General features: G+C 40.9%; 2 protein-coding genes across 2 annotated transcripts; one reads left to right on the top strand and one right to left on the bottom strand.

The window, feature by feature from the left end:
- The first annotated feature begins 8,893 nt into the window (after nt 1-8,893).
- Nucleotides 8,894-16,859, top strand: LOC138354650 (aggrecan core protein-like). The gene is made up of 3 exons (XM_069309006.1): nt 8,894-8,932; nt 15,012-15,229; nt 15,569-16,859. Exons 1-3 carry the CDS (start codon nt 8,894-8,896, stop codon nt 16,857-16,859), a joined length of 1,548 nt encoding a protein of 515 aa, XP_069165107.1.
- A 2,898-nt stretch (nt 16,860-19,757) lies between these two features.
- Nucleotides 19,758-20,591, bottom strand: LOC138354651 (uncharacterized). Its single transcript, XM_069309007.1, has one exon. It carries the CDS (start codon nt 20,589-20,591, stop codon nt 19,758-19,760), a length of 834 nt encoding a protein of 277 aa, XP_069165108.1.
- Nucleotides 20,592-20,980: the final 389 nt, after the last annotated feature.

The raw sequence follows: 20,980 nt of genomic DNA on the forward strand, positions 1-20,980 counted from the left end.
ACCTTAAGCCCATTATCACACAGCAAAAATCTGCTATCAGAATAATAACTAACTCTGCTTTCAGACAACACTCAGCTCCCTTGTTTAAATCCCTAAACTTGCTAAATATTAACTCCCTCCACACATTCTCTTGTGTCAACTACATTTACAAAACCCTGTTCTTAAATGCAAACCATGCTCTGAAACTCTCCCTGGACAGATGTAATAGGACCCATTATCACCACACCAGAAATAAATATCTCTTTGATATCCCCAGGGTCAAACTTAATCTGTGTAAACACTCTATGCAAATTAAGGGACCTAGTCTATGGAACTCACTCCCTAGTGAATTGAAAAACTGTAAAACTTTTGCCTTATTTAAAAGCAAAACCAAAAAGTACCTAACTTCATCTATTTAGTTTCCTACACTGAGCTTTAAATTTGCTCTGTACCTAGTGGTACCCAATCTCCTAATTTTTATGTAATATCAAACAATCTTATCATTGTGTTCATTGCTGTCTTCTTTTATGTGCTAGCCATATGCTGTATTGTGACTACCAATTTTTGTCAACTACCATTCAAGCTGTCATTGCAATCAATCTTATATTGTTTCTGCTGTATTGTGCCTACCAATTTGTTGTCAACTACCATTTTAAGCTGTCATTGCAATCAATCATAGCTACCTATGTGCTTTAATATACTGTACCTATAATTTTCTCTCATCTTTTTTTTTTCATTCCATGTAATCTGTTATCATTTTTTGTCTATAAATTTTGCAAGTATTTACCTCCTTAAAATTTTCTTAGATTAAGGACCTGCCCGAAACGCTGCGCGTGCTAGTAATAATAATAATAATAATAATAATTTTTATTTAGGCAAAGGTACATACATAAAGAGATTTTACAAAGTTTGTTGGCTTTATAGATAGAGCTAGTACATACAATGCCTAAAGCCACTATTACGCAAAGCGTTTCGGGCAGGAAAAAACACTACTGACTAAAGCTTAAAACTAATGGGTAAAAAGAAAAAAATGCGTTGAGTACAAATAAAAATAGAGGTAAAAGAGGGGGGAACATTGTTGAAAAAACAGCACAAATACAGTTACAAATTATTACAGAAAATTACATTAAAACAGCGTTGATTTGAAAAACAAAAAAACATACATGGGTTGACAACAGAGGGGAAAGGTGGGTTACAGGGAATTTATTAGGTATAGCTTCGTTTTTAACTTAAACTTGTTGAGAGAGGTACAGTCTTTAACATGGTTGGGAAGGTCATTCCACATTCTGGGCCCCTTGACTTGTAGAGCATTTCTGGTTTGGTTAAGTCGTACTCTAGGAATATCAAAACTGTATTTATTTCTGGTGTGGTGCTCATGGGTTCTGTTACAACCTTCTATGAAGCTTTTGAGATCAGGATTGGCATTACAGTTTAGTGGCTTTACAAGACTGTAATTACCATATTTGTATCCTCACATTCCTTATGTACATTCTTGTATATGCATAAATAAATAAATAAATAAACTTGTGCCCCAACAAGGGCAGTCCATCTAGAAGTGAGTCCCGATATGAGTACCGAAGCATTCTTACAGGCTTTCCGCAGGTTTGCTTCACGTAGATCTTGTCCTAAGTTAATGATCTCAGACAATGGGTCCAACTTAGTGGCAGGAGATGCATGTCTGAGGAAAATCTGGACACACCCAAAAGTACGCACGGCCCTAACTCAACGGCAGTGCCATTGGAAATTCATACCTCCCAGAGCACCATGGCACGGAGGCTTCTATGAACGCATGATTGGTACGGTGAAACGTTCCCTACAGAAAACCCTACACCGCCAAAAGATTGACCTACAGGAGCTTCAAACAGTAATCATAGAGATAGAAGCACGAGTTAATAACCGACCACTTACCTACCTCTCTGATGATGTTTTGCAGCGTGAACCATTAAGTCCAGCTCATCTGATGTATGGGAGACCTCTCAAAACACTTGTGTCCCTTACGGATGAGGAACCAGAGGATCCTTCATATGTCAAAGAGAGTGATTTGGTTCAACGTTTCAAACATCTTTCAAGGGTGATAAGTCGGTGGAATGATGTATTGACTCGTGAATACCTTACAGCTCTGAGGGAGTATCATTACCGGGCAAACAATCCCTATAACAGAATTAACTTGAACCCTGGTGACATAGTTCTGGTGGATAGTGATGGACCATGCTCAGAGTGGTCTATAGGTCAAATAGTCTCTGTTCATCCAGACAGCCAGGGCATCTTGAGAATAGTGAAAGTAAAATGCCGAGGCAACACTACTCTCAAAACTTTAGAGAAATTAATTCCTTTAGAACTGGCCAGGAAAGAAGACGTGCAACGATTTCCAGCACCCGATACCCCAGTACGGGACATACGTCCCCAAAGGACTGCTGCACAACAATGTAAACTCAAATTAAAGCAGCACTATAATTCTGAAGGAGAAGAATAAAGTGATCGCAGTCCTTACCGGGACTTCGACCTGTGTTCTTCCCCCCCGGAATTATGTCGGAATCCGACACACACATACACACACACACATAACATAGTATTCCCTTTTTCATTTTCCCTTCAGGAAAGAAAATGGGATACTCCGTGACGTCATCAATGTCACGTATATTACAATGTTCTAAAACTGTTCATACAACAGCTTGGTATCTAGATTTAACAAAAAAGTAATCAACAAGACTGAATATAATTATTAACACCAAAATGTAGCTTGATTCCCTTGTTAATGTAAAATTACTTGAGGAGTAGAACCAGGCTCTCAGGGGCATTGGTAGCCCAGGGCGTCACTTACTGACGCTCCCACTCACAGAACAATAACAAACAAAGAGTGCTAGTGTGTTGCATTACTGGTCACATTGGATAGACCTACTCTGTCCCAAGAAACTACCATAGCGACACCACTAATTCAACTAGAGCACTCCAGTATCCGGCTTATCAAGTATTGTATATTTGAAATTATAGTGTGCACATTTTTTCATTTATAAGATAGTCGGTTATATGTATGGAAACCCCAACCACAATGTACGTGTACTCCATTTTACAGCCCTCACACTTCATGTCATACCTGTAATAGATATGTTTAGGGAACTTTGATTAATTCCTTGCATCCCATACAGGTAAATTGTGATAGGAGCAGCAAGAAGCTGTGCAGACAGTTGGACCATACACATAATATAACTAGCAGTTTGCCAAGCCTTGTAGACCTCCCACCAGCCGCCATTACGTGGCACAAAGAAGCATAGGGCCACACCCAGATTGATACTACATATACATAGCCTTAGCAGGCCCCTACTACAGGAAGAGCTAAGCCCTCATTGTTATAGTAGTATTAGTAGTCATAATTAGTAATTATTACGAGTAGATTAGACCACCATATGTGGTATGATATAATATTATAATAAAGGGTAAACAATTGTTAGTTTAAGAAGGAGCCATCTCAAAGTGATTTAAGCTACCAATTGTCCCCCCCCCCCATAGTGTGTGAGATAATTTCAGGCAGTTTAATCAAGTACATACAGTTCACTCAATTAATTCTTACTTACTAAGAAAATAAATAAGACAGAACTTTATCTTATTAAAGTCAATTTAAGAAAGGAGAATAGCTGCCTGGAGTTTCCCCACAAACTTCACAATTTTCACAAGAGGTAATCATGGAAACATTATATTATAACTACTCTTACTAGTTTCTACAAGACTCCTCTCATACAATGTATTTTTTTAACATGCTTAAGTACACACAGCAATGTGCTGCTTCCCTATTCTGTATAAAGGACCACACAGTGTAGATAAAAAAACAGATACAAGCTCATCCACCATCCTCAACTCACAGGATGGCAAGTCATATATGTAATTAGGAGAGAACAAAATGCTTAAGACTGATCTATTAGCCTCCACTGGCAAAATCTGTGTGCAGCACAACAATATCTTCCAATATTCCTGAGTGTATGAAGTAATTACAGAGCTCAAAGTGCCTCATACCATTTGGTATGAAGTCACTGATAACAGGGCAATCACATATATAGTGTTGGAGAGTATGTCCTCTCAAGTAGGACTGAAAACAAATATTTCTTTACCCAGATGGTTAAAACCCATGGAACTGCCTACCCGCTGAAGCCGTACCTGCCAAAATCCAGATAGAAAATATCATTAGGACAATTGACGGGACAAGCCCCTGGCCTTTTGTCCTCGTCGAGGCCACTAGATAGTTAATGGCCCTTGGGTAAATTTAGGTAAATAAATACGTAAATAGATACCATCCCTTCTCAAGTCTTGGGAACAACAAAAGGAGCTATACACTATCTTTTAGAATTACGTAGGTAAAAAAAAATTTAACATATTTGAATACTACAATGTCGGTGCTGACTGTACAAGTTGAAAAAACATTGTTTTACTTCGAAATATACTAATTTTATAAGAAAATTCGACGTAAATATGTCGCAAGAAATATGTCTGCCCGAAACGCTGCGCGTACTAGTGGCTTTACAAGTGTAAATACTGTACTATCCAATGTATTCTCACAAACCCAATGTTCCTTCTTGTATATATATAAATAAATAAATAAATAAAATAAATAAATAAAGTGGTCACGGATAAGCTCCGATATGGCAGCGTCGTGATTGGCTACAGCTGTAAGATGAAAAATGTTACCTTCTCTCTGATAGGCATTCTCTCTGATTGGCCAAACTAAAAGCCTAGTGACATCTAGCGAGACCTAAGTGAACTACTTATTTATTATTTATTTATTTATTTATTTATTTATTTATTTATTTATATACAAGAAGGTACATTGGGTTTGTGAGAATACATAGCATAGTACAGTATTTACACTTGTAAAGCCACTAGTACGCGCAGCGTTTCGGGCAGGTTCTTATAAATAAATAAATAAAATAAATGTTTATTTAGGTAAGGTACATACATACAAGAGATTTTACAAAGATTGTTGGATTAATAGATAGAGCTAGTACATACAATGCCTAAAGCCACTATTACGCAAAGCGTTTCGGGCAGGAAAAACATTAATGAATAAAGCTTAATACTAATGGGTATAAAGAATAAAATGTGTTGAGAACAAACAAAAATAGAGGTAAAAGAGGGGGGAACATGGCTGAAAAAGCAGCACAAATACAATTACAAATTATTACAGACAATTACATTCAAACAGCGTTGTTTTGAAAAAAAAAAAACAGACATGGGTTGACAACAGATTTTGGCAGGTTTTGTAAGGTAGGTTACAGGGAATTTATTAGGTAGTGCTTCGTTTTTATCTTAAACTGGGTGAGAGAGGAACAGTCTTTAACATGGTTGGGAAGGTCATTCCACATTCTGGGTCCCTTGATTTGAAGAGCATTTCTAGTTTGATTAAGTCGTACTCTAGGAATATCAAAACTGTATTTATTTCTGGCGTGGTGCTCATGGGTTCTGTTACAACCTTCAATGAATCTTTTGAGGTCAGGATTGGCATTACAGTTTAGCGTTTTATATATGTATAATACACATGAGAGAATGTGCAGTGACTTAATATCTAACAAATTCAGAGATTTGAGTAGGGGTACCGAGTGATGTCTGGGGCTAGAGTTGGATATTGTCCTAATAGCAGCTTTGTGTTGAGTAATTAGAGGACGTAAATGATTTTGGGTAGTAGAACCCCAAGCACAAATACCATAGTTGAGATATGGATAGATGAGGGAGTAATAGAGAGTCACCAGGGCAGGGCGGGGTACATAATAACTGATCTTAGAAAGAATGCCAACAGTTTTTGAAACTTTTTTTGATATATTTAGAATGTGTCCCTGGAAATTCAGCTTGTGGTCGATGAGAACGCCAAAGAATTTGCCATTTAATTTGTTACAAATTTGGGTATTGTTTATTTTGAGATTTATTTGATTAGAGGATTTATTGCCAAACAGAATATAGAATGTTTTGTCAATGTTAAGGGTGAGTTTGTTGGCAGTTAGCCAAAGATGGACTTTCTTTAGCTCAGTATTTACTGTGGCATTTAGAGCAAGGGGGTCAGGACTGGAGTAAATGAAGGTTGTGTCGTCAACAAATAGAATTGGTTTGAGGTGTTGGGAGGCATTTGGAAGGTCATTAATGTAGATGAGAAAGAGGAGAGGGCCAAGTATGCTGCTCTGAGGAACACCAATGTTGATGGGTAGGGTGGGAGAAATTGTATTATTCACAGAAACTTACTGGAGCCTGTCAGTAAGATAAGATTTGAGGTATTGCAGGGAGTGTCCTCTGACTCTATATTGATGTAATTTAAGAAGAAGGTTTTGGTGGTTGACAGTGTCAAAAGCCTTACGCAGGTCCGCAAATAACCCAACAGGGAACTCCTTTTTATCAAGAGCTGCGTGAATCAAGTTAATCATACTAATAAGTGCATCGTTAGTGCTTTTTTTGGGTCTGAAGCCATATTGACAAGAGCTAAGTGTATTGTGTTTGGCTAGAAAGAGTAAAGCTGCTTGTAGATTAGTTTTTCAAATATTTTTGACAAGTTAGGCAGGATTGATATAGGTCTGTAGTTGTTAACATCTGTGAGATCACCACATCACCACACCTTAATCTAGCAGATAATTTTAAGTAGGTAAATTCTATCAGAATTAATAAAATGATAACAAATACATTGCAAGAAAAAAAATGAGATGAGAGAGATTAGTAAGTATATTAAAGCACATTGGTATATTAAAGCTCTGATTGATTACATTGACAGCTTGATTGGTAATTTAAACAAGATTAATAGACACCATACAGCAGGTTGACAGTACATATGACAGATTGACAGCAATGATAAAGATGTTTATACTTAGAAATCTTCGTAAGTTTACTTCTCTGAATCGCTCTTTGTCGCGTTCTTAGCCGGCACTTAGGAACCTTCGTAGCAAACCTACTTACGAAGAAATACATGGAGCTTCGTGAATCTAGGTCCTGCAGGACAACAAGAGAGGAAGACCCGCCATGAAGACCTGTTGGACTTGACTCAGGGTCTTGTAATTCAGTTGGCTTCGTTCTCGTCTCGTAATCGAGAATCCCATGTTCGATTCCTGTGCGCTACTGATATAACTGGCCACGTTTCCTTGCGCCTACTGCCTCTATTCACCTAGTAGTAAATAGGAACCCCGAGGAGTTAGGTAATTTTTGTGTGGTTGCATCCTAGGGAAGGTCAGTAGTCCGATATGGGGGGATATAAGCCTCGAATAAGGCCTAAAAGGTCATAAGCCTCAAATATATATACACACACACAGGCTTCTTGTCCCTGACAACAAGGAATGTTGAAGGTTGGATTGGCTTGGATAGACACAACCACAGTGATAGAGTGTGATTGTTCTACATTCCATTTTAAGCTGACACTGGAGCAGAGAGCAAGCCACAGCAACACTGTACAAAGACCTATACTGGCTGAATTAAAAGTCAAGAAAGCAAAACAAAAATTGTAGCCCGCTGGAGATAATACACGTGACGAAAAGATAGGCTGTGTTGTCTAAAATCATGAATCAAACAGGGCTGCAACCAGGGAAACCGGCAGCATAGAGACTACGGGTTCACCACACCCCGTGCTGCACGGGGGTTTTACTCCTGTGTAGCTAACTCTAGAACAACAACAACGGTTGCCCCGAAAAGCCGAAACCGAAACCCAGTACCCATTCCAAAATACAAGGAAAACCATCAGGAAATGTAGCCCCCCCCCCCCTAGCCTCTGTTACAACTGGCAGCTAACCCCATTATTTAATAAAATAAGAATAAAAGAAACTGTAAAAAGACTTATTGGCCCATACGAGGCACCTCCCATTTATATCCACTCATTCATGTCTAACCTACACTTGGAGCAAACGTAGTAATCCCACATCTATCACGTTACCCAGCAATTTCCAAACCAGTATTTACCCAGCTTTCCTGAATCTAAACTTACCCAATTTCTATCCACCATTTCATGTTCTATTATGTGCTTATTAATTTTAAACCTTTTTTATATATCTTCTTTTTCACTAATGTATCCGTTCATATTCTTCAATTGTGTCACCCTTTACTCGTTATCTAAAGAGCTTAAATTTTGCATTTTTAATCTCCTCATATGAAGATGTACAAAACCTGTATATCTTTCTTCAATCATTGTGGCTTTGCTTATAAATATGAAAACAGTTTACGAGCTCCAAAACTTCACAACCGAAGGTTATTATTGTTATAAACAGCCTCATTTAATTGTGCTTCACAACTCAAAACCGTTTAATAAATGAAAACAAAGCTACTATGAAAGATGAACAGGTTTCGTAAATGCTTGGTGAATCCTGGCCCCTAGTTTATAATGTCTGGGATTATCTTTGTCGACAAATTATACCGCATTTAAAAACCACCTTAGTAAAGTCCGGGAATGTATTATACCATATAAATTGATTAGGTCAAATAGCAATCGGCCAAAATGAATTGGCACTGCGCTACACTACTAAGTAAATTATTAACCAACCGTAGTTGTGTCAGAAAGAAAACACACGTTACACAAAACATCATTTTATTGATATTCATGATTGACTCTCCATAAACATCCTAACAAACCAACTATTTATCATTTGAAAACCTTTGTTAAAAAAATACTACTCAACAATGACCCCTGACTATCACAGATAAAAACTTGAGGGACTTCAGACTGGGACTTGGAAAAAGCGCAGTACACTGAAAAAGGCATCTTTAATGTGGTTTGTGTGTGTGTGTGTGTTTGTTTTGTGTTCTGTATGTTATTTTGTGTTTTGCGCGCGTGTGTGTGTGTAGAATGTTCTTAATTTTGCCATTATAACAAATGACCAAAGAATAGCAATATTTAAATTAACAAATGTACTGTAATCTATACATTTCAGCCATGTTTGGGAGCAATAATGGTTTGTGGAGGTTCACAATGTTTGCTGCTGCTGATGACATTGAAGACAGTGAACAGGTAAGTACCAAACACATACAAAACCAAGTACTCTAGTGATGCTCCTTGTTTGAGAGGAAGTTACTTTGTTGGTGGCTGAGCGGCATCAACCAACTTGTCACAAGTACAAAATTACACACCATTAAGAGTGAATTCAACCAATAAAATTAAACTACTGCACTTGAATCCATACAGATACATTTAAAATTTCCTTGTATAAATCTTAAAAGAAAAGCATATATTTATGTATATGTACAGATTAATATAAGAAAATTAAGCTATTGTTTATACAGCACCAAAGAACATTCAATGTAAAATATCTGAACACTTGCACACACGCATAAACATACTGGAAAGTTTGATTACTATCTTATATATATATCCTACGCCCAGGTGCCTTTGTTGCCCCTCTTCAAGATCATACAACATCAATGGAGACTCAAACATATTGGGTCTTTGCTTTGGGACTGATTATTAAGCTTTCAGTTATAAGCTAATATTTGGAACAAATTCACCCCTATGAAAATAGCTATAAAATATGTAACACTGCCAACCAGTGGAGTCCCACAGGGCTCTGTACTCGGTCCTATCTTGTTTCTGATATATGTAAATGATCTCACGGAGGGTATCGATTCATTTCTCTCAATGTTTGCGGACGATGCCAAAATTATGAGAAGGATTAAGACAGAAGAGGACTATTTGAGGCTTCAAGAAGACCTAGACAAGCTGAAGGAATGGTTGAACAAATGGTTGTTAGAGTTTAACCCAACCAAATGTAATGTAATGAAGATAGGTGTAGGGAGCAGGAGGCCAGATACAAGGTATCATCTGGGAGAGGAAATTCTTCAGGAGTCAGAGAAAGAAAAAGACTTGGGGATTGATATCACGCCAGACCTGTCTCCTGTCGCACATATCAAGAGGATAACATCAGCGGCATATGCCAGGCTGGCCAACATACGAACGGTATTCAGAAACTTGTGTAAAGAATCATTCAGAACTTTGTATACCACATATGTCAGGCCAATCCTGGAGTATGCGGCACCAGCATGGAGTCCATATCTAGTCAAGGATAAGACTAAACTGGAAAAGGTTCAAAGGTTTGCCACCAGACTAGTACCCGAGCTGAGAGGTATGAGCTGCGAGGAGAGACTACGGAACCTCACTTCGCTGGAAGACAGAAGAGTTAGGGGGGACACGATCACCACATTCAAGATTCTGAAGGGAATTGATAGGGTAGATAAAGACAGGCTATTTAACACAAGGGGCACACGCACAAGGGGACACAGGTGGAAACTGAGTGCCCAAATGAGCCACAGAGACATTAGAAAGAACTTTTTCAGTGTCAGAGTAGTTAGTAAATGGAATGCACTAGGAAGTGATGTGGTGGAGGCTGACTCCATACACAGTTTCAAATGTAGATATGATAGAGCCCAGTAGGCTCAGGAATCTGTACACCAGTTGATTGACGGTTGAGAGGCGGGACCAAAGAGCCAGAGCTCAACCCCCGCAAGCACAATTAGGTGAGTACACACACACACACACACACACACACACACACACACACACACACACACACACACACAAGACTTCAACTTGAAAGCCATAGACTGGGAAGCATATGAAGCTAAAACAGAAGATTTCTGGACCTGTAAATTTGTAGACCTCATCCTGGAAACATTTTTGCATCAACATGTTAAACAAGCTACGAGGATGAGGGAAGGGGACGTTCCCTCCATGCTAGATTTGATATTTACCAGGAAGGAGGAAGAAATATTTGACATTCAGTACCTTCCTCCCTTGGGTAAAAGTGACCATGTCTTTTTGGGAATAAAGTATGCAATGCGTTATAATCTTGAAGAAAATATGAAGGTTGATGCAATTGAAAAACCTGACTTTAGGAGAGGACATTATGGCAACCTTAGAAATTTTTTTAGTGGGTATAATTGGACAGATTTGTTGCTAGGCAAGGAAGTGAATGAGATGTATGTCAAGTTTTGTGAAATATATGATAAAGGCACAAAAAATTTATACCAAAACAGAGAAGCAGAACTAGGAAACAGGATTGGTTCAACAGAAAGTGCGAGAGGGCCAGAGACCAAAAGACACAAAAATGGAATCAATACAGGAAGAGGCCGAACCCCCAAACATACCAGCGATACAAAGATGCGAGAAACAACTACACGGCAGTGAGGAGAGAGGCAGAAAGAAAGTTTGAAAAAGGGATTGCAGACAAATGTAAAACAGAACCAGGTCTATTCTATAAATTCATAAACAACAAATTGCAGGTAAAGGATGATATACAGAGGTTGAAAATGGGAAATAGATTCACGGAAAATGAAAAGGAAATGTGTGAAACATTAAACGAAAAGTTCCAAAGTGTGTTTGTACAAAATGAAATCTTCAGGGAACCAGATACAATAAGAATTCCAGAGAACAACATAGAGCACATAGAGGTGTCTAGAGACGAAGTGGAAAAAATGCTCAAGGAGCTAAATAAGAACACAGCAGTTGGTCCAGATGGAGTTTCACCATGGGTTCTGAGAGAATGTGCACCTGAGCTCAGCATTCCTCTTCAACTGATTTTTCAGGCATCCCTGTTTACAGGAGTTGTAGCTGATGTGTGGAAAAAAGCTAACATAGTTCCAATCTACAAAAGTGGAAGCAGGGAAGACCCCCTTAATTATAGACCGGTATCATTGACAAGTGTAATAGTCAAAATATTGGAAAAAATAATTAAAACTAAATGGGTAGAACACCTGGAGAGAAATGATATAATATCAGACAGACAGTATAGTTTTCGATCTGGAAGATCGTGTGTATCGAATTTACTCAGTTTCTATGATCGAGCAACAGAGATATTACAGGAAAGAGATGGTTGGGTTGACTGCATCTATCTGGACCTAAAAAAGGCTTTTGACAGAGTTCCACATAAGAGGTTGTTCTGGAAACTGGAAAATATTGGAGGGGTGACAGGTACGCTTCTAACATGGATGAAAAATTTTCTGACTGATAGAAAAATGAGGGCAGTGATCAGAGGCAATGTATCGGACTGGAGAAATGTCAGAAATGGAGTACCACAGGATTCAGTTCTTGCACCAGTGATGTTTATTGTCTACATAAATGATCTACCAGTTGGTATACAGAATTATATGAACATGTTTGCTGCTGATGCTAAGATAATAGGAAGGATAAGAAACTTAGATGATTGTCATGCCCTTCAAGATGACCTGGACAAAATAAGTATATGGAGCACCACTTGGCAAATGGAATTTAATGTTAATAAATGCCATGTTATGGAATGTGGAATAGGAGAACATAGACCCCACACAACCTATATATTATGGGAGAAATCTTTAAAGAATTCTGATAAAGAAAGAGATCTAGGGGTGGTTCTAGATAGAAAACTATCACCTGAGGACCACATAAAGAATATTGTGAGAGGAGCCTATGCCACACTTTCTAACTTCAGAATTGCTTTTAAATACATGGATGGCGATATACTAAAGAAATTGTTCACGACTTTTGTTAGGCCAATGCTAGAATATGCAGCGGTTGTGTGGTGCCCATATCTTAAGAAGCACATCAACAAACTGGAAAAGGTGCAAAGACATGCTACTAAGTGGCTCCCAGAACTGAAGGGCAAGAGCTACGAAGAAAGGTTAGAGGCATTAAATATGCCAAAACTGGAAGACAGAAGAAAAAGAGGTGATATGATCACTACATACAAAATAATAACAGGAATTGATAAAATCGATAGGGAAGATTTCCTGAGACCTGGAACTTTAAGAACAAGAAGTCATAGATATAAACTAGCTAAACACAGATGCCGAAGAAATATAAGAAAATTCACTTTCGCAAACAGAGTGGTAGACGGTTGGAACAAGTTAGGTGAGAAGGTGGTGGAGGCCAAGACTGTCAGTAGTTTCAAAGCATTATATGACAAAGAGTGCTGGGAAGACGGGACACCACGAGCGTAGCTCTCATCCTGTAACTACACTTAGGTAATTACACTTAGGTAATTACACACACACATACATACACACACGCACACACACACTCACACTCACACACACGGGACCAAAGAGCCAGAGCTCAACCCCCGCAAGCACAACTAGGTGAATACACACAAACACACACACACACACACACACACACACACACACACACACACACACACACACACACACACACACACACACACACACACACACACACACACACACACACACACACTCACAAATATAGTCCCAAAACTAAGAGGCATGAGTTACGAGGAAAGGCTGCGGGAAATGCACTTTACGACACTGGAAGACAGAAGAGTACGGGGAGACATGATCACAACCTACAAAATCCTCAGGGGAATCGACCGGATAGACAAAGATAAACTATTAAACATTGGTGGTACACAAACAAGGGGACACAGGTGGAAACTGAGTACCCACATGAGCCACAGGGACGTTAGAAAGAACTTTTTCAGTGTCAGAGTAGTTAACAGATGGAATGCATTAGGCAGTGATGTGGTGGAGGTTGACTCCATACACAGTTTCAAATGTAGAGATGATAGAGCCCAATAGGCTCAGGAATCTGTACACCAGTTGATTGACAGTTGAAAGAGCCAAAGCTCAACCTCCGCAAGCTCAAATAGGTGAGTACACACTCACACACACATACAGAGGCTTCGCGGGTTAGTGGATATTGCGCTGGTGTCGTATTTCTAAGGGCCCAGGTTCGATTCCCGGAAGAGTTAGAAACAAATAGAAATAATTTGTTTCACCCTGATGCACCTGTTCACCTAGCAGTAAATAGGTAACAGGGAGTTGGACAGCTAATACGGACTGCTTCCAGGGGATCCGTGTGTGTCTATGACTATGTGGTAGAAAATATTTAGTAGTCATAATAGAGGAAAACAGATTGGTTTGAAAGGCGGGGTCCAGGAGTTAATAGCTCGAATCTGCAGGCACAAAAGAGTAAATGCAAAATAGTAAATACACACTCACACGCACACACACCCACAAATAGGTCAGTACAGACACACAACCACACAAATTGGTGAGTACACACACACATAGGTCTCACATCTAGGGCCCTCGTAGCCTTGTTGATAGCGCGCAGGACTCGTAATTCTGTGGCGAGGGTTCGATTCCCGCATGAGGCAGAAACAAATGGGCAAAGTTTCTTTCACCCTGAATGCCCCTGTTACCTAGCAGTAATTAGGTACCTGGGAGTTAGTCAGCTGTCACGGGCTGCTTCCTGGTGTGTGTGTGTGTGTGGTGTGGAAAAAAAAAGTAGTTAGTAAACAGTTGATTGACAGTTGGGAGGCGGACCGAAAGAGCAAAGCTCAACCCCCGCAAACACAACTAGATGTTGTTGTTGTTGTTGTTAGAGATTCGCTACCTGGAACAAATTTCCAAGTAGCACGGGCTATGGCGAGCCCGTAGTGCCATTGCAACTAGGTGACAACTAGGTGAATAGGTGAGTACACACGCACACACAAATAGGTGAGTACACACGCACACACACATAGGTGAGTACACACGCACACACACACACACACAACTAGGTGAGTACATCTCTTTTTACAGTGTTGTAGAGTACGTCATCAGGCAATCACAAATAGACATCAAAAAGTTTCTTACAAAAGTACAATAAGATGATGATGAAGATGATGAAGATGATGAATTTCCCCAAACACTGTCAGAAAGTTCCATTAACACTATCAATGTGGCTGGCGTTGTGGTTGATCCTGGAGCTGTGCTGCGGCGTCCTGATAGTGGTGGAGGAAGACCTGAGGCGGCACCTGGCGGACCGCAGCCTCGTCACCAAGCTCGGGATCCTTTGTCTGGTCCCTGACACAGCCTCTTGACGCCCAGTGCCTTCGTCGGCACCAGCAGGAACGATCTACCTGGAACCCGTCCATGTGGGGCGTGGATGACGAACTCAGACAGCTCCAGACGCTGGAGGGCAGCTTCAGGAGCCTGCTGTCCTCCATGCCCCTGCTGGGGTGGGGTTTTCCCTAGCCGGGTGAGGGACGGTGTCCTGGACACGAGTCCCTGGGACGAGGGTGCCTGTCTTCGGCACCCTGTACCGGCTGCTGCTGCAGGGTAGCCGCGTGCAGTACCTCAGGTGCCTGCTGCCGGAGCTGACGCATTACCACGTGTGGCGCGAGGCCTTCATGTGTCTCACACTGGCGCTAGTCGACCTTGTCCTTATCGGGAAGATCATGTTCCACCCGGACGATGACTGTCTACCAGCTGTCGGTGATGACAGCAGTGCACTACCATCTGTCGGTGATGACAGCAGTGCACTACCTATCTATCGGTGAGGACAGCAGTGCACTACCATCTGTCGGTGATGACAGCAGTGCACTTACCATCTGTCGGTGATGACAGCAGTGCACTACCATCTGTCTGTGAAGACAGCAGTGCACTACCATCTGTCTGTGAAGACAGCAGTGCACTACCATCTGTCGGTGAAGACAGCAGTGCACTACCATCTGTCGGTGAATGACAGCAGTGCACTACCATCTGTCGGTGATGACAGCAGTGCACTACCATCTGTCGGTGAATGACAGCAGTGCACTACCATCTGTCGGTGAGGACAGCAGTGCACTACCATCTGTCGGTGAAGACAGCAGTGCACTACCATCTGTCGGTGAAGGACAGCAGTGCACTACCATCTGTCGGTGAAGACAGCAGTGCACTACCATCTGTCGGTGAAGACAGCAGTGCACTACCATCTGTCGGTGAATGACAGCAGTGCACTACCATCTGTCTGTGAAGACAGCAGTGCACTACCATCTGTCTGTGATGACAGCAGTGCACTACCATCTGTCTGTGATGACAGCAGTGCACTACCATCTGTCGGTGATGACAGCAGTGCACTACCATCTGTCGGTGAAGACAGCAGTGCACTACCATCTGTCGGTGAAGACAGCAGTGCACTACCATCTGTCGGTGAAGACAGCAGTGCACTACCATCTGTCGGAGAGGACAGCAGTGCACTACCATCTGTCTGTGAAGACAGCAGTGCACTACCATCTGTCGGTGAGGACAGCAGTGCACTACCAACTGTCTGTGAAGACAGCAGTGCACTACCATCTGTCTGTGAAGACAGCAGTGCACTACCATCTGTCTGTGAAGACAGCAGTGCACTACCATCTGTCTGTGAAGACAGCAGTGCACTACCATCTGTCTGTGAGGACAGCAGTGCACTACCAACTGTCTGTGAAGACAGCAGTGCACTACCATCTGTCTGTGAAAACAGCAGTGCACTACCATCTGTCTGTGAAGACAGCAGTGCACTACCATCTGTCTGTGAAGACAGCAGTGCACTACCATCTGTCGGTGATGACAGCAGTGCATTACCATCTGTCGGTGAGGACAGCAGTGCACTACCATCTGTCGGTGAAGACAGCAGTGCACTACCATCTGTCGGTGAGGACAGCAGTGCACTACCATCTGTCTGTGAAGACAGCAGTGCACTACCATCTGTCGGTGAAGACAGCAGTGCACTACCATATGTCTGTGAAGACAGCAGTGCACTACCATCTATCTGTGAAGACAGCAGTGCACTACCATCTGTCGGTGAAGACAGCAGTGCACTACCATCTGTCGGTGAAGACAGCAGTGCACTACCATCTGTCGGTGAGGACAGCAGTGCACTACCATCTGTCGGTGAAGACAGCAGTGCACTACCAACTGTCGGTGACACCTCCAAGAACATGGATCCAGTCCGAGACGTTGAGCACTCCCCCACGGATCGGTCTCCTTGGTCTGTCACCTCTCTAGAACTTCGTCCCTCGAGCGATGGTCAGGTTTCAGAGCTACTGATTGATATGCGTCACGAAGACCTCCAGGTAACCATTAAGAGTGAAGTTAGCTTCCACACTGAGCCAACTAAACCTTTGTATGTAAGTGATATTGAGTCGATCTTGAATCTCGTAACCTAACAAGGAGGCGTTCTGCAGACACATCGAGGACAACTACGGTTTCCCTGACACAGCCGGAGACGACTTGACTGCAGACCAAATTGCTGAATGGCTAACAGAGATAATAACAGCGATGCTGCTCTCGGTAATACACCCCTGACCCGACTCCACTACCATAACCATCTCCATCTGGCGGAGCAATCGGGCAATGAATCTCTCTCCTGTGGTTGTTGAGGTTGACACGCGGCTTCAAGATGCTGGTGTTGTACCAGTCCGGCTGTGGTGGTTCATTCCCAGCCAGGAGAGGGACTGTGTCTGGGACTGCTAGTGTCAGCACGAGAGTGCCTGCACTCTGTACCGACACCGGCTGAACTCAGCTACTTTATATGTGCAATTTCCAATAGAAACCTTTTTTTATTCTTTCTAACGAGTTAAAAAGTATTCGTCACCAAATTGCATTGTGACCGATAGGTATCGGAGGACAACCGTAAGTGGAAAGGTTGGTCTTTGCTGTACACTAACAGAACGTAATATTTTAACATTGCTACTCAAAAAGTTCGCAACATGCTTACACTATTAAATTCCAACTTCGTTAAATACAAGACTCCAATCTCACTAAGATTCATCCAGCATCTTATTTGTCTACATTTTTTTTTAAGGGAAATTCCTTCATGACTCAGTAGAAGAAAGAGATTAAAATTATTTATATTATTATTATAGAAATCTATATAAATAAAAATCGGAATGTTCGTTTGTTCAAAATTGCTAATTTCCGAAAGTATTTCACCGATTACTTTGAAATTTTCACACAACGTTCCATTTGCATCGAGCGGGTTTTTATATACATACTGTATCGATATCACGAAAAACTTTTTCGTGATATCGAAAACACAGTTTTTTTTTTAAACTGTGTTTTTCATGTGAGGAAAAACTTCGAAACCTCTTTATCGATTGCTCTGAAATTTTGGCACAACATTGCATTTGAATAGGCGAATGTTTTTATATATTTACTATATACGTGCCTCACCTGTGCACAAGAAAAAACATGCTTTTTTTGAAAAACAGGGCCATCTGTGGGGAAAACCTGACTCCAATAACTAATAATTAAATATATACTTCGATAGCTATGAAGAACCACCAATTTTTGAGAAAAAGTGAAAAACAAAATAAATCAATGGAAAAACTGATCCCAAGAACTAGTGTCCTATGGATCTTAGTGAAACTGTATTTCTGATATAAATGGAGTCATATTAACTTACACAAAATTGGGGGTTACATGCTAAAAGATTAATACGTCCCTAGCATTATTCTGGTGCTGGTTCTTCACCAGAGTAAATAAAATATGAAAGTAAATGAAGTTGATTATATAATATTAATTGGAGGTAACTGCTCCACAATATACTACTGAAATGTTGAACAGCATCAGTAAATCAATGGGTTAGTGTAATTGATCTCTTTGAGAGATCACTACTGTAACTACAGAGTTCTTGCTACAGATAAAAAAGGGACTGTAAATCTAGTGAGGTGTAATCAGTTGCTACGCTCCACCGACGACGTGTTGCATAGGGTAAATTGTTGCACGGAACGGTGGGAAGCCTAGCACCTCGGTTGGCGTCGCCTTGGTACTGAAAGGCAATTACATTGTAGAAATCTTCTACATAATAAGTAACTACAAATAAATCCTTAATCATGAGGATAACTAGGAAATTTCAGCCAATATCTGTGCAATTTATATTCAAGCACTGTAAATTTCGTCTATAGAGAAATAATAAAAATAATCATCTATTCAGATTGTAAAATTACTCAAGACACGTACAGGATTTATTTTTTTGTTCTACGGCCTAACGACAACTAGCCTAAATGTTAATTGTGGCCCACATAATAACAAAAAGGTAAACCTAGCTGCCGAACCCCGTGTCCGTTGATGTGGAGACTTGAGCAATTCTTCGTCCTCCAGCTGCTACTTGAAAGGCGTTGACTTTGGAATTGCTCATATGCTAGTCGGGGACACAGCTAACGTGGCACCGCTCTACTGGTCGTGGGAGCGAAATAAATGGGATCAAAACGTAGCTCTGCTACACGCTGACAATGGCGTCTGCGTCGTCGTCTCTCGTTCTCTCGTGCCGTCACTCTGACTAGGAAGAATCTGGCAATATGTTTTAAATAAATCATTATAATGATTAAATCTACAAGTTAGTAATTTTAGTAACTACTTGTGGTTAATACAAAGGTTGCATAAAATACAAAGATGTATAAAACTATTGGTTATTTCCAACATAACTCCGGGGAGAGAAAACTCGAGTCGTAGTTCAGGTATTAGTACTAACGTACGCCTGTTTCTCTATCCTGAAGTTATATTCATGGGTTAGTAGGTTAGTACGCACCTAACGAATGTCCCGTATCTGTGGTAGATGACTCTAAGTCAACATGGGGACGTAAATAAACATTGACAATTATTGAATAATTCCTTTGTAAGAAACAGAAGGATATTAACAAAAATAAATTATGAATAATTGGTTCATTTAAGATTAAGGAGACCTCATCAACACAGTGAGGCTACTGTCCAGGGTCACTATGACTCGTAACTAATTATTGGACTATCAACTCATCACTGCATCAGCGTGGTCACCTCAAGTTTAAATGACAAGTTATCTACTCTTGAGTAGAATCAAAATATTGTTTAAGTTTCTGTTTGCAGTTCTGAGCAGCGACTCTTGATAGTCTTGTGTTCGGTTGAGTAGAATCATTGTTCTCTGAAACTTGGGTTACAGGTATATCTGTAGAACACTCGTGTTCTGCTAACTCTAAAGGTACTAATTTTTCTAGTGTTTTCAAGGTAGTAGTGTCTCGACACTGAACTTTAACAATTCGTAATACACCATGGCGGTCAGGATGGATGTCAGCAATTTTACCTATAGGTCAATCTGACCTGGGTCCATCACTGTCTACTAGGACAAGATCACCTGGTTTAAGTTGAACTTTATTGTATGGGCTTGCAGCTCCATAATGATATTCCCTTAAAGCAGTTAAATATTCACGTGTCAAGACCTCATTCCATTTCTCTATTACTCTTGAAAGGCGTCTATAACTCTCCACCAAGTCACTTGCTTTGACACACGAAGGGTCAGCTGGATCCTCGTCTCCTAGAGATATTAGAGGGCTCAGAAGACCACCATGAATCAAATGAGAGGGGCTTAGGGGTTCTCTTTGGGAGAAATCTTCTGTTAAGTAGGTTAGAGGTCTGTTGTTGACTCGTGCTTCAATTTCCACGACAAGGGTCTGTAACTCGGTGAGATTAATTTTCTGCCGGTGTGAGGTTTTTCTTGGGCATTTCTTAACAGTTCCCACCATTCTTTCGTAAAAACCGCCGTGCCATGGTGCTCTTGGAGGAATAAATTTCCAATAGCATTGTCTCTGTTTGAGCACAGAGTGTACTTCTGGATGGTTCCATATTTCTTGTAAGCAAGCTTCTCCTGCCACGAAGTTAGATCCATTATCTGAGATCATTAATTTTGGGCAAGATCTTCGTGCAGCAAATCTGCGAAAGCCTTGCAGAAAGGCTTCTGCACTCATGTCAGAAGTGACTTCTAAATGTACTCCGCGTGTGGTAGCACACGTGAAAAGGCAAATGTAGGCTTTCACTGGAATCTTGTCCGGTGTGCCTGTTAAAATTAGTGCTCCTGTATAGTCGACACCTGTGGTTTCAAAGAGACGAAGGTGAACGACTCGCTCCTTAGCCCTCAAACCGCACATATCATATATAAATGATATCAGTGACAAAACCGAAACCGCGCACATCATTTATATATGATTTCGTGTCTAGCGCTATAATTTAAACGCCCCACCTGGGATAGGGGCAGCTATAGTACAGCCACGACCGATAGTTGCCAGATGCCACCTAGAAAAAATTCCAGGCCAACATTCTTCGGTGTTACAGCGTGAGTATTGAGCAAGCCACCAAGGCTGGCGCACCCAGCACGAGCTCACAGCACCGCTGTTCAGCTTGTGACCACAGCATCACCTACAAATACCATAATATAAATGATACTGCTATTATTTAGCAGTGATAGTATTACTGAAGCCCCCTGACTGTGATAAAACTGACCAGGATTCTGATAATAGCAGGATTGTGGTGATATTTA

Source organism: Procambarus clarkii, chromosome 64 (assembly GCF_040958095.1).
Source record: "Procambarus clarkii isolate CNS0578487 chromosome 64, FALCON_Pclarkii_2.0, whole genome shotgun sequence".
Taxonomy (NCBI): Eukaryota; Metazoa; Arthropoda; class Malacostraca; order Decapoda; family Cambaridae; genus Procambarus; species Procambarus clarkii.